General features: G+C 38.7%; 1 protein-coding gene across 1 annotated transcript; it reads right to left on the reverse strand.

The window, feature by feature from the left end:
* Nucleotides 1-949: 949 nt before the first annotated feature.
* fam117ba (family with sequence similarity 117 member Ba) lies at nt 950-12,772 on the reverse strand. Its single transcript, XM_079841244.1, has 8 exons — nt 12,256-12,772; nt 11,099-11,251; nt 9,706-9,789; nt 9,482-9,592; nt 7,286-7,429; nt 5,626-5,851; nt 5,423-5,543; nt 950-1,913 (listed from the first exon to the last, which is right to left on the reverse strand). Exons 2-8 carry the CDS (start codon nt 11,117-11,119, stop codon nt 1,625-1,627), a joined length of 996 nt encoding a protein of 331 aa, XP_079697370.1. The 5' UTR covers nt 11,120-11,251; nt 12,256-12,772; the 3' UTR covers nt 950-1,624.
* Between the last annotated feature and the right edge of the window lie 223 nt (nt 12,773-12,995).

The following is a 12,995-nucleotide window of genomic DNA, read 5'->3' on the forward strand; positions in this document are numbered from 1 at the left end:
TCTTTTTTTTTTTTTTTTGGAAGAAAGGAAGCTTTATGGTATGAATAATGGGATATTTCACAGTATAAAGTTGCTACAGTTCAAATCAGTACATTTTCAGATTACTATAGCTAAAGCCATGCCTCCTTCTTTGAAATTGTTTGGATGCCTTTTCTCTTGCTGTTTCATGACAAGTCTTTCATGTCCAATGCAATCCATTTCCCATCACTCTATTGAAATTACAGTAATGACACCTTTCAGTTGAACTAATCTTCAAATTTAACAACAGAACTGAAATGTGCATCATAATCATAATACTGTCCAGTAGCCTACAATTGATCGATGTCTCCACCTCCAAATATGTGTTCAGGCTGTTCATGTACCATCAAAACTTCCTCTCGCCAGCTAATCACATTAAGCACATACAGGTTTACATATGGGGAAGGGCTCTATACATTTAAGGGGCCGAGACAAATGTAGGGTCAGACGATGATAAAAAGGACTTTAAGCAAACAGGGTCCTATGGACAGGTGGTGGGAGTCAGGCACATTTAGTCCTCCTCAAATCTGCTACAACATTTCTGGTTGTTCTTCCAGCGCTATTCAAACTGCATGTAAACTCTAAGCAAGCAAAACTATGACCTAAAACCTCCATTTCCTCAGTAAATCAAAACACTTACATTTACACTACAGGTCAAAAGTTTGGAATAATTCAGATTTTTCATGTTTTTAAAAGAAGTCTCTCACCAAATGTATTTGATAAAAACAGGAAAAACTGTAATATTGTGAAATATTATCACAATTTAACAGTTTTCTATTTTATTATAGCTCATTTATTTATTCCTGAGATGGCAAAGCCTTTCTTTCTTTCTTTCTTTCTTTCTTTCTTTCTTTCTTTCTTTCTTTCTTTCTTTCTTTCTTTCTTTCTTTCTTTCTTTCTTTCTTTCTTTCTTTCTTTCTTTCTTTCTTTTAAACCCAAACTTTTGAATGGTAGTGTATTACTATTTCCACAAAACTATTAAGCATAACTCTTTTTTTAACCTCGATAATAATAAGAAATGTTTCTTGAGCACCAAATCAGAATACTAGAAAGATTTCTGAAGGATCATGTGACACTGAAGACTGGAATAATGATGCTGAAAATTTAGCTTTGCCATCACAGAAATGAATTACATTTTAAATGTATTCAAATAGAAAATAGTTCTTTTAAACTGTACTTTTGTCTTTCTACTGTATGTTAATCAGATAAACGCAGCATAAGAGACCTTTCACAAACAAAATTATTCCAGACTCTTGTGTAGGTTAAAGGATGCAGCTATACATAAGAAAATTCAAAGGCTTCATGGTAAAATGCAATAAATCGTTGAGAAAGTAAAAAGAAGTGCAATGCTAAAAATGCTTCATCTATGTACATACGCCATATTAAAAACCTCCTTTTGATCCTCCATTTGACATATAATACCATTACCCTTATATAACAAAGAAAAAAACAAAACCTCATGTTTAAGTTTCAGACTGATATCTCTCGAAGTTGTTCAGAACATGTTCTTAAATAAAATCTTAACAAAGCTCTGACTCTATTAGACAATACAGGAGTGTGGGAAAATGGCATCTCTGTTCATCAGCTGAGGTTCCTTTGTTCCGTATTAACCCTCTGGCTCCTCAAGGTGTCGTGGGAGACATGGTGACTGGCGTCCTCGGGACAGGACGGTACCCATGGAGGGGGACAGGCTCCTAACCCCGACCCCACCCAGAGGCACCAAGGAGGGGGAGATACTACGGTATCCCACCCCGCTACGGAAGTTCAGCTCCTGGGTGGGCAGCAAAGGCTTTAAGATGCTCACCAGACAGAAAGCAGATCCGCTTTTGGGAATGAAGTTCACCTTGTTTCTGTCTGGGCACAGATATGGAGGGATTTCCTGGAGAGGCCTTGGCCTGGAACAGAAGACGCAAAACCCCTCAGTATGGAAGCATTACTACAAAACAACCAAGTCTTGGCACTTTCCATGAATGGAATACAAATTGGTGTCCCATTATAAGTCATAGGGACCACCTCAGTGCCCTGGAACTTATTGATTTTACCCAACAATTAAAGGTGCAGCAAGCAATTTCTGAGTTAAGCCGATAGTATAATTCGCTTGTTTATGCGTACGCGCACCCTTCTGATGATGAAATTTGCGTCACGCGCTCTGTACGCCGACCCCCGAGTCAAAAAGTTAAGTATACTTTGGCCTTAACGCTGTTGAAAGTGGATAGGACTAGGGCTGTCACTTTACGTTCGAAAATCGATTGCACAATCGATCGGACCAACCAACACAAGTTTCGAAAACGAAAAATAGGGAATCGATTTTAACCAATTATTTACACTAATATTTTTGAACGAATTAAACAAATAAAAAAGGACCCGTGGAGGCGGAGCCATGCAGCTCGAAATCAAACAGGGGAAAGACGGCCTTAACAGCAATGGGGGATCTGTTTGGTGACATCTACACAGGGCTACGAAAGAGTGAATGACGTCGAAAGCGACCTCTTACAGGAGATGTTGATTTATGAAAAGGAACCACCTTTGCCATCTGACAGCGACCCGCTTTTGTGGTGGAAGATTGGTAGTTCGAAATACCCCCACCTTGCGCAGCTGGCAATGAAGTACCTGAGTGTCCCTGGAACATCAGTGCGGTCGGAGCGTGTCTTCTCTACAGCTGGGCATATAGTGAATAAAAAACTCTCTGCTCTGGACCCCGAAAATGTTGATAGACTTGTTTTCCTGTCCAATAATTTGTAATAGAGCCTTATTTGCACGTTTCATCAGTAACGCCCGCATAGCCTAAGTGTCGGTTACGATAAAAAAAAACACATGGCCTGTTCGCAAGCTAAGTTCATTCAAAGTTTCATTTTGAACGGTTGAATAATTACATTTAATTATTATCCACACAAACTTCACATTCAGTGTAGGCTAGTAGTTTTTTAAGCTTTATTTTCAACCACTTTTCATGGGCTACAATTTTTTTGTTGTTGTTGTTGTAACACAGCCATGTTAAAGCCTGTAGCTAATGTTTTTCTTTGACGTTATGGCAGTCCACTCTGCTTAATGTTTTTTTTTCCCAGAATGTTGCACTCCTGTTTGTCATTGTGCACAAAATAAATCATCAGAAATATTGCTGACTTGTGCGTCTCAAGCGCCCTCTTTACTTTCATCCTAATGTCCGTTAGTTGTCCGTGGATTGGCGTAGGCTATATTTAGCGTTGGAAATGAAAACGTCATTTAAAATCGATTTTAGAATCGATTCAATGAACACTTGTGTCTCAAAAATCGAACAGGATTTTTTTTACAAAAGTGACAGCCCTAGATAGGACCGAGCACCACAACACACTTGTAGCCAATCAGCAGTAGGAGGCATGTCCACTCAAGATGGAGGAGGAGAGAGTGTGAGCAAGATATTTCAAGAAAGACTAGAGAGAGAGAGATGGCTGAGAGACATTGTAAAAGAGAAAAGGTCACTGGAAAAAAAAGGGTTCAGAGCTTTAGGACCCTCATTTTTATTAGAAAAGCTTTCCAGCACTGGAGAGACCTAAGCGGGAAGGCCTGAAAATGGACGCTGAGGTTGCGTTGTTTCTGCTCCATACGTGAGTAACATTGGTTTCGCTAGGTTTCACAGAACCAAGATATGCTGTTGTTGTTGTAATGTTAGCTATAGTAACAGGATATTGGGGGAGGAGCAATGAAGTGAGGGGTGTGTTTTTGATTTCAAATATCAACAGTGGTTCTCAGAAATGACTTACTACACCTTAAAATCATGCAATGAGTGATTTTTCATTATAACAAATGTGATAGAAATTAAATGTTCCATAAAATTGTAAAACACAGGAAGCAATATAATTTGAGCCTTTCTAATAATATATTATATAGAACTACTTTCATTCATGTTTTACACAATTAAAGCTTTGGAAAATCATAATTATGAAATAAAAAGTCTTAATTATGACATAAATTATTAAATAAAAACTGTGAGATAAAGTATGTCATAATTAATACTTTTTTGGTCAATGTTGACATACCTATGACTTTTAATCTCATAATCTCATAATTTGATGCTCTATGAAAGCATGATTTTTTTCCCCCCACTGGGCTTCCACAATTTAGAGGAACGTGATTAAAAAAATATTTGTCTCTAATTTATGGGAATTTTAAAAGGATAGTTTAAAGAAGCTTAAAGGGATAGTTATTTAGTGGTCATTAATTACTTACCCTCATGTCGTTCGACACCCGTAAGATCTTTGTTCGTCTTCGAAACACAAATTAAGATATTTTTGTTGAAATCCGATGGCTCAGAAAGGCCTCCATTTGCACTCATAAAACCCATAAAAGGTACTAAAGACGTCGTTACAAAGTCCATCTCACTACAGTGGTTCTACAATAATTTTATGAAGCGGCGAGAATAGATTTTGTGCGCAAAAAAACAAACAAAATAACGACTGTATTCAACAGCTTCTTGTCTTCCGCCTGGACCTTTGACGTGAACTCACGAAGCACCACGACGCATGCGCGAGAATACGTAGATCCGGCGTTCTGACACATGACCTTGAAGCGAGGAGCTTTGTTTACAAGCAGAGGAAGACGCGCCGTATCAAAGCTGTTGAATTCTGCATTGATCATGCTTTAGGTCTTGGTGTAGTGGTCAAAATGGGGCTAAAGTGTGCATTTCCTGGATGCCCGAACCGTGAGAAACGAACAAGTGCACGTAAAAGTGCCTTATCAAAGCCGCAAAATGAAAGTCATATTCTCGCGCATGCGTCGTGGTGCTTCGTGAGTTCATTTCAAAAGCCCAGGCGGAAGACAAGAACTTGTTTAATAAAGTCGTTATTTAGATTTTTTTTTTCCGCACAAAAAATATTCTCGTCGCTTCATAAAATTATTGTAGAACCACTGCAGTGAGATGGACTTTGTAACGACGTCTTTAGTACCTTTTTATGGGTCTTGTGAGTGCAAATTACATTGCTGCCAATGGAGGCCTTTCTGAGCCATCGGATTTCAACAAAAATATCTTCATTTGTGTTCTGAAGATGAACAAAGGTCCTACGGGTGTCGAAAGACATGAGGTGTAAGTCATTAATGACAGAATTTTCATTTTTGGGTGAACTAACCCTTTAATTTAGGCTGAATCTGTAATCCTGTTACCTAATTTTCTAAAACAGAATTGATTTCTAATTGCCATTTATTTTAATTTAATTCATTTTTTGGAAAAAACAACAAAACAAAAATTGCACATATTTTTAAACTGCATTCAGAAAAATGTTGGTTATTGCAAGCATTTAAAATAAAACAAAAATAAATAATAAAAAATAAAACAGCTCATAGTATTTTTCTGAAAATAAAGCTGACTGCTTCAACTGACTGCTTAAGACCACCAACAGACAGACAACATCTCTACAGAGCATTTACTCACTGGTTTTCTTCAAAAGCTTTAATTTTCTCGCAGCCCTCGGGAGGCTCACGTTTGAACATATAGCTGTTGTTGGGCTTTGGAGATGAAGCATATTTGGGCAGAGGAGACCAAGGTCCTAGGTCTAAGACAGGAAAAAGGAATGTTTAGGAATCAAGTCGTTTGATTTGAGGTTATTGTGTGATGATGATGCATGTGCTCCTCACCTCTTTCTTTGCTGTCATTGAGCGTGCCATCGAGTGGGCTGTTTCCGACCGTGTCGTTGAGGATGCTGAGGTACGAGGGCGAGACAGAGTCAGCTCGGCTGCTGCTGTTGCTACGGTTACTGCCAAGCCCGCCATTCGAGGGCGTCTGTGTGTCAATACTGCGTGTGCTGCTGCTGCGCTGGGGGAGGGGAGGGGGCGCGCGGTGCCCATCAGGAACATCCTGTGGCTAAAACACACATTTACTTAAGTAGGATGTGTAGGACAAAATGCATTTTCTACTAATTGGATTCCACCAAACATTACATTAGTATTGATTGTGCCTGATAAGCCATGTTGCAGCCCCTATACCACAAAATAGGGCTGAATGACATTGGAAAGAAATGATATTGCGATATTTTAGTTTTTCTGCTATGTATTGCGATATATGAAGACTTTAGATGCAAAAGCCTCTAAGTCCGTCTGACGTTTTTCTTTAAAATAAGCATTTTTGTCAGGCTGAGGCTGGAATTTAGTGGGTTTGAAAGTGAAAGTATTTTATGAACTTATACTATATGCGGAGAGCATTCACTCAGTAACGTTATCTCATTTTTGACCGAAGTGGCTTTTAGAGGCTTTTGCATTTGAACTCTTCACATATATATTTATATAAACAGGAATTTTCCACAGATGATTTATATAATATTTGGATATTGTATATTTGGAAAGAATCATTGAGTGAGGGGTAATTTTGTTGGGGAAAAGCTTGAGGAAAAGCTTCACTCTAATAAAAAGATTTTTAAATAAAGATTTTCGGAGTACATTTTACAAATTTCATAGGCCACATTCCTACTGTTTTTTTTTACCTATTTAATATGACTGTAAAATAATATAATTATTATGGTTTAATTGTGATTATTATGAAATTATAAGAATATTAAACAAAAAAGGAATGCATTGTAATAACACTATTGTATGGAGGACCAGGAGTGCCACTTAAAAAAAAAATTAAGAATCAATTTATCAATTTAATAATTCAAACATAAAAATCTATATAAATAAATCCCTTTTTAAATGGACAAATTAATAGACATATTTAAAGTTGTTTATTTAATTTGTGTTTTTAAATGTAGTTTAATAAAACAATAAAAAGTACATTAATAGATCAATTTAAATGCACATTGAATTGCTTTTTAAAAAAGCATTTGGCAAACGCTTTTCTCTCTCTATTTGCCAATTAAATTGATTCTTCATTTTATTTTTAAGAGGCACTCCTGGTCCTACATATTATTGTAGTGTAAATTAAAAAATTAGTAATGAAAATAATGTTATTTTATTGTAAAATTATAACATCAATATTTATATATAAAATTTCGTAATTTTTAAACGGGGACCCATCAAGCTTTTATTTTGATGGGTAAAAATATGCGATGCTGATTTCAGAGTGAAGTGTGTATATGACTCATATCAGTGTCTCAGAACAGCTTGATTCACAGTAAATGCTTAAATGTTTCAATGCTGCGCTACTCTGAAACCTGTAGTGCATATATTTATTTAATTAAATCACAGTTTGCACAATCACACTAAGCATAACGCAATATCAGTTTTATTTTGATATATCGTGCAGCCCTACCACAAAAAAAATAAGTCATAGTTCCTGGCGGTATTATTGAGATGCACTCACAATTATGATCTCATCCCGTTCCACAGTGTCCCGTATGATGATGCGTTCAATCTCCTGGTTGAGCCCCTCAATGCTGTTCCGAAATCTTGGAGGTGTGGACTTGGAGATGGGGATGGGAATCAGGATGGTTTTAGGCATCTGAGACTGAGAGCAAAAGGTACAACAATTCTTTAGAAATGCGTGCATGGGTCTAAGTCTCAAGTACACAAACATTCCCCTGTAGGGGAAACCAGTCTTCTGTGTAATCCTGTTAGAACGACTCCCACACACACTGAGCCCACACATACACAATCTCTACAGTCTCTCCACTGCCAAAAATCAAACATTCTGCCAGACTAAGCTCCATCATTATACACAAACCACTGACTACAGAGAACATTACCATTGAGAGCCCATTACTGCTGAGCTTGAGGGTACTTCTTTTGAGTATGGTGTGATGTAAGCGCTCTTTGCCAATCTTTTCTTCATGCTCTCATGATCTTCTGCATTTATGGTTTTGGATAGACAAACTTTTCCTTTCCTTTCCTTTCCTTTTTTCCCATTTCTCAGAAACGAGTACAAGTCCTCATGGTTTTTAAGATGTATTGACACAATCTCTCCTGTCCTTAAAATTCTAAAGATGTTGAGAAGAATATTCCAGTTTCACTACAAGTTCATATGCACTTCTCCTTCCTTTTCTCAAAAAAAGAGCCAAAATCACAATGGAACTGAAGGGAGGCAATCTGTAAACGTTTAAAATACTCGCTGTTTCAATGGTTTGGCCAGAAGACATACACTATATGCATTCTAACCTGATTTTAGTGTGAAATTTTGCTATCTAACTTTTTCTAAGTTGATGTATTCAATTTTACAACCTCATTGTCACAACAACATAATGCCTAAAAAGATCCAACCCCAAAACAACCCAAATTCCACTGGCAAAATGGTGTTGAAGAAGTCATTTTCAAACCAAGTAGTGTCCTATCAGTCAATGCGGAAAATTTGCATAACTTCAACTCGATGCAAAATCTGCGCGGGGATTTCGGCCGCAAATTTTGGCCAATATGCACCAGTTAATTAGCCTGACAAGCCAAACCCACATCAAGATGTTGGGTCTGGGAACACACCATTGGCAGGGCTCAATCCGAGGGGCGGGATAAACGGTTGTCTTTCAAATTCCCTCTGCACGCAATAGGATAGCGCTACAACCAACCAGAGCAACGAAGAAGGTGAAGCGGAGCTAGTTGATAGATTAAACTTTTGCTGTATCCGGTCGGCAAAACTCAGAACACATCTTCCTTTCTTAAGAATGACTTCAGTGCCGTTCTTTGTTCTTTTCTCAAAGAAAAGCATAACTCCAAGTCTTCCAGAGTCGCAGCCAAAGCCGATTCAAAAGAGCGCTGTCTGCCCTCATTATGTTAAGCCCGCCCACCGACTCTATACACGATGTGATTGGCCTGACTAGAGTTTAGTTTTTCAAGTTCGCAAGCCAACAGAGAGCTGCTAGACTACCCTGGCTGCAAATTACATTTGCTGCCGCTAGGGTGCGTCTAGATTTCTAGGCTACCAGTTAATGTGACCACATCTTTAATGTAAGTGTTTTTATAAAATGATAGGCTTCACATTTCTGCTTTTAAACCCTCCAAAAATTGGCTACATTCACTTGCATTGTAAGTGCCTCACTGTAACCTCGAAATGATACGTGTGGTAATCAACATTTTTTAGCCACAAATGCTGTTAAACTGAGCTTACCTTGTACTAAACATGGAATATTCTTTCAAATGAATAAATAAACCCAGTGCCCTCTACTCAGGGGACTCATTTGCATGCTAGGTTGCTGTATTCTGCTGAGGTGTCAAGTATAATTAATTAAACACAAGTGTTATAAAAATGCACACACATAGAAACACAATGTGTTGACTTATAGGCTGTCCTGATGACGGCAAGCTGTGAGGGAAGACTTTGTAATCTACTCTAAAACCAGCTACTGTCCTTTGGGACAATCCTTTTCCCTTAGTCTCCAAGGGGCCAGAGAAGCCTCAAAACTGGGACAGATATGCAGGAAAGTGGGGCGCACTTAAATTCTCAAGATGTTTGGCCTAATTCAATTCTGCAGCGTGTACTAGTCCAGGTTATGGTGGTACTCTTGCTTCCCAAGAGGATTGTGTTATTACACACAAGCACAAATGGTGGCTGCTGGGAAGCGATGATGCCCACCTGTGACTGGATGATAGCATGGTTGCCATTAAAGGGTGACTTGCGGTCTTTGTCCCGGCGATGGCGGCTGCTGCGTTTGCTACGCTGGAGCTGTTGTCGCAATTTTGCGATCTATAAGAAGTCAAAATGGGGATGATGAATAGCATAGTACAGGAAAAACACAAATAAGAGAGGAGGTTAAGGCACACTTGATCCGCACGTTATAATAGCTCTAGATGTCTCACCTCCTTTAGCTGGTCAGTGCTGCCGCAAGAAGCCGATCGCTTATGAGAGCCTCTCCTCCGCTCATCTACCCAGGCCCTAGGGGTCTGACAAGGAAAACCGAGAGCGAATGAGTGAAGAACAGAGACTGGACTGAACAATTGAGAAATGACTGGTTCATTCATGAAGCGGCTTACTGGAGGGAAATATTATTTAGTCTTCTTCTCACAGAAAGCTTCCTTTTTTTCATTTTTGGAACTATCATTGCGAATTTTAGGGCCCTGTTTACACCTGGTATTAAGATGCGTTTTGGTTGATCGGATCACAAGTAGACGAGGGACGGAGACATAAACATATCTCTTTTGTCCACTTTCAACCACTTCTGTCCTGATTTCTTCGAGGGGAGGGTCTATGGGCAGGCAAATGTATGGGTTTTCTCAGATCTTTCGATCTTATGGACAAAATAAGTGTGCACAATTTACATATGAACAGAGCCTGAAAAACACACAGGGAGCATCAGCTTTCATTTCTGCTCTGAGAGCCGCAAAACCACGCAGAACACGGTGAGTGTGTGTTAGAAATGGAATCTCAGGAATGGTGAGAGAACATTGTGCTTGGTATGTTTTTCGTCTTCAAACCAAACTTGGGCCTTCAGCCGACAAAGTTTAAATCCTGTCTAGCTAGCGCGCTTCCCATAATGTTTACACATTAAGTCAGTAGGCGGAGAGTAGGCAGTGTTTTGTGGTTGTTCGAATGTATTTGACCACATAAGCGTCTACACTACGAAAGCAATCCAGGATAATGCGTTTTCAACTACCTCTGATAGTGGTCGAAAGTGGACAAGCTCAAAACGTTTTAGACCCTGTTTACACCTGTGTTAGCGCTGTTCACTTGTGATCCGACTGACCAAAATGCATCTTAATACCAGGTGTAAACAGGACCTAGTTGAAGTAACTCTTAAATGTATGAATACTAAGAAAAATTCTAGAACAAGCTGCATCAGTCCTTTTTTTGCCCTATAACACATGAACATGCAGAAAACTATATCAATTATACTATATATGTAAATATACATACATAATATACAGGTAAAAACATTTTACTAAATGATATTATTCTAATTTGTGAATTCTACACAATTATATTTCTATATATTTAAATGATACTATATATAAATGATTTATTTTAACTGTTGCTTGTAAATTGGTTGTCCAGGTAACTTTAAAACTGGACATTTGTGTTTATTTATCAGCCTTGATACAAACAAAATTATCCATATTTTGTAATCACATATAGGTTTTTATATTTGGTATTTGGTTATAATATAAATATAATTTTCTCCATGGCATAATTTTGTCCATTTGTTGTATGTATGTGTTATGTAAGTATATCATATAATCATCATAAATGTCTCACCTGAGTGGCCTTGTCCCTCATTTCGAGGGTGTGGTGGGCGGAGCTCCCGTGCCGCTGCCAGTTCCTTGATAGTCCAGAACGTACAGGTGAGTTCAAGGGAAAAGAATCCCTCAGTGTTTCAGCTCGAGGAAGGGCTTTCGGAATGATGAGTGACTAATGTAAAAAGAAAGGACAAGTAGGATATTTTATAAATAGACCTGCATAGACGGCCAATAGATTTGAAGGTTGGATTGTATTTTTTTAATCTTTTAGTTTTGATTCATCCACAGCAAAACTGCTGACCCAGCATGCACCCTCCTCTCTTGCTGTAAAATAATCATTATCTTTTGGCCTCTATCCATAATCTCTTAATCCATGTGTGGCCTCTGTCCCCCATTTATTTTCTGCATTCTCCCCACGCTATTTATTCTTTACTACACCATATTTTTTTTATATCTGTTTGTTGCATGTATAAACAAACAAAAACACAGGATGGTCACTGTGAAATTCAATCCATTATGCCCTTGTTTGCCATTCTGCACATGAAGATGGATTTTTCTGCATTAATGTAAGAATTTAAAACAGCATACAGTCAATTGAAGGCTGATTGATTGCAATGGTTGTTGTGTGGTGTTGTTTACCCACATAGTGTCCCCCTAAAGCCATGGTGTTTGCCATGGCAACCAATCAAAAAGGTGTGATGTTAATGCAATGCAGAACACGCTGGATTGATAAATGTATTGATAAAATAAAATCATTAGAGAAATGAATCGTCACAACAACAACAACAAAATCCAACACATGTTATAGCCTACAAATCGTATAAAATAACCTAAAACCGGTCGCATCAATGAAACAAATAATTTTATGCAGAGAGCAAAATTCTAATTATGCATTTTACAATTGCAGATTTGCCAATGGCTGGAATGATTGCAACAGACGGACGGCCCGTCGCATCAGTGTGAAATCTGCAGCACCGCACCCCGCGCTCAGGAAAAACGAAAACAAGACGACGAACCGCACGATAATGCCATATAGATTACCCTAGTCACATTATTCATAATCTACAATCATTGCAGGCATACACTCAACCTGCATCCAAAAACAATACCCACAATAGAACAATAAAACGAAATTCATTGATAAATAAGCGCATGGTGTTTCATACGGGTACGCACCTTTGACTGGTGAAATAATGATGGCACACAGCGCGTTCATGGTCCTTTGAGATAAAATGAAAACACAACGGTGTAATATGGATCCGACGTTTGGAAGGTCGTTGAAAAACAGGTTGGTTGTTGGTGGAGGGCGGCCGGTGTTGCTGGGTCAGAGAAACAGAAGGAGGATGCGCAGAGGAGGCGTTGCTATGGGCGTTGCTGTGCTGCTGCCTGCTGGTGGTCGATGGGCTAGAGCTGTAATATCGAAGTGAGTGAATGTACGAGTAGGTCCTCAACAGCTTAAAAAAATAAAAGACTCAAAATTCGGTGTTTTTGCGGTTGCAGACATATCTTTTGGGGAGGGGCTGCAAGGGTCTCCCTCAGCGGACAGCTGGCGTTGATGTGCGCGCTCCCTCGGTCTCAGTGGTGGCCGTGCCCGCGCACACCAGACGACGTTACTGTTGCTGAGGCGCGTGGTGCTGTTTTTCCTCCATGCTGCTGATGTGCTGGTCCACGACCAGAGATGGGCGCTATCACGCTATAAAAATATATATCAGAAGTCACAGGTACAATACACAATATGCATAATGTGTACATCACATGAATTTGTTTAATATTATTTATAATTACTTTTGTTTGTTTTAAATTGATAACCATTCAGTGTTACCCATCTACACCATTGCTCGCACTAGGAAATCGACTAGGTTACAATTATTCTTTGTTAAAATGTGAAATCATGAAAATATGAGCAAAATAAATAT

The sequence above is a fragment of the Gobio gobio genome (genome assembly GCF_949357685.1).
Source record: "Gobio gobio genome assembly, chromosome: 17".
NCBI classification, from domain to species: Eukaryota; Metazoa; Chordata; class Actinopteri; order Cypriniformes; family Gobionidae; genus Gobio; species Gobio gobio.

Excerpts from the sequence above, each read along its gene's own strand:
- fam117ba (XM_079841244.1), bottom strand. The coding sequence starts at position 11,119 with ATGAGGGACAAGGCCACTCAG. Across the intron at positions 7,430-9,481 it reads ATGCTATCATCCAGTCACAG|TCTCAGATGCCTAAAACCAT; the intron begins GTGGGCATCATC and ends TTTTGCTCTCAG. Across the intron at positions 5,852-7,285 it reads AACGGGATGAGATCATAATT|CCACAGGATGTTCCTGATGG; the intron begins GTGAGTGCATCT and ends TGTGTGTTTTAG.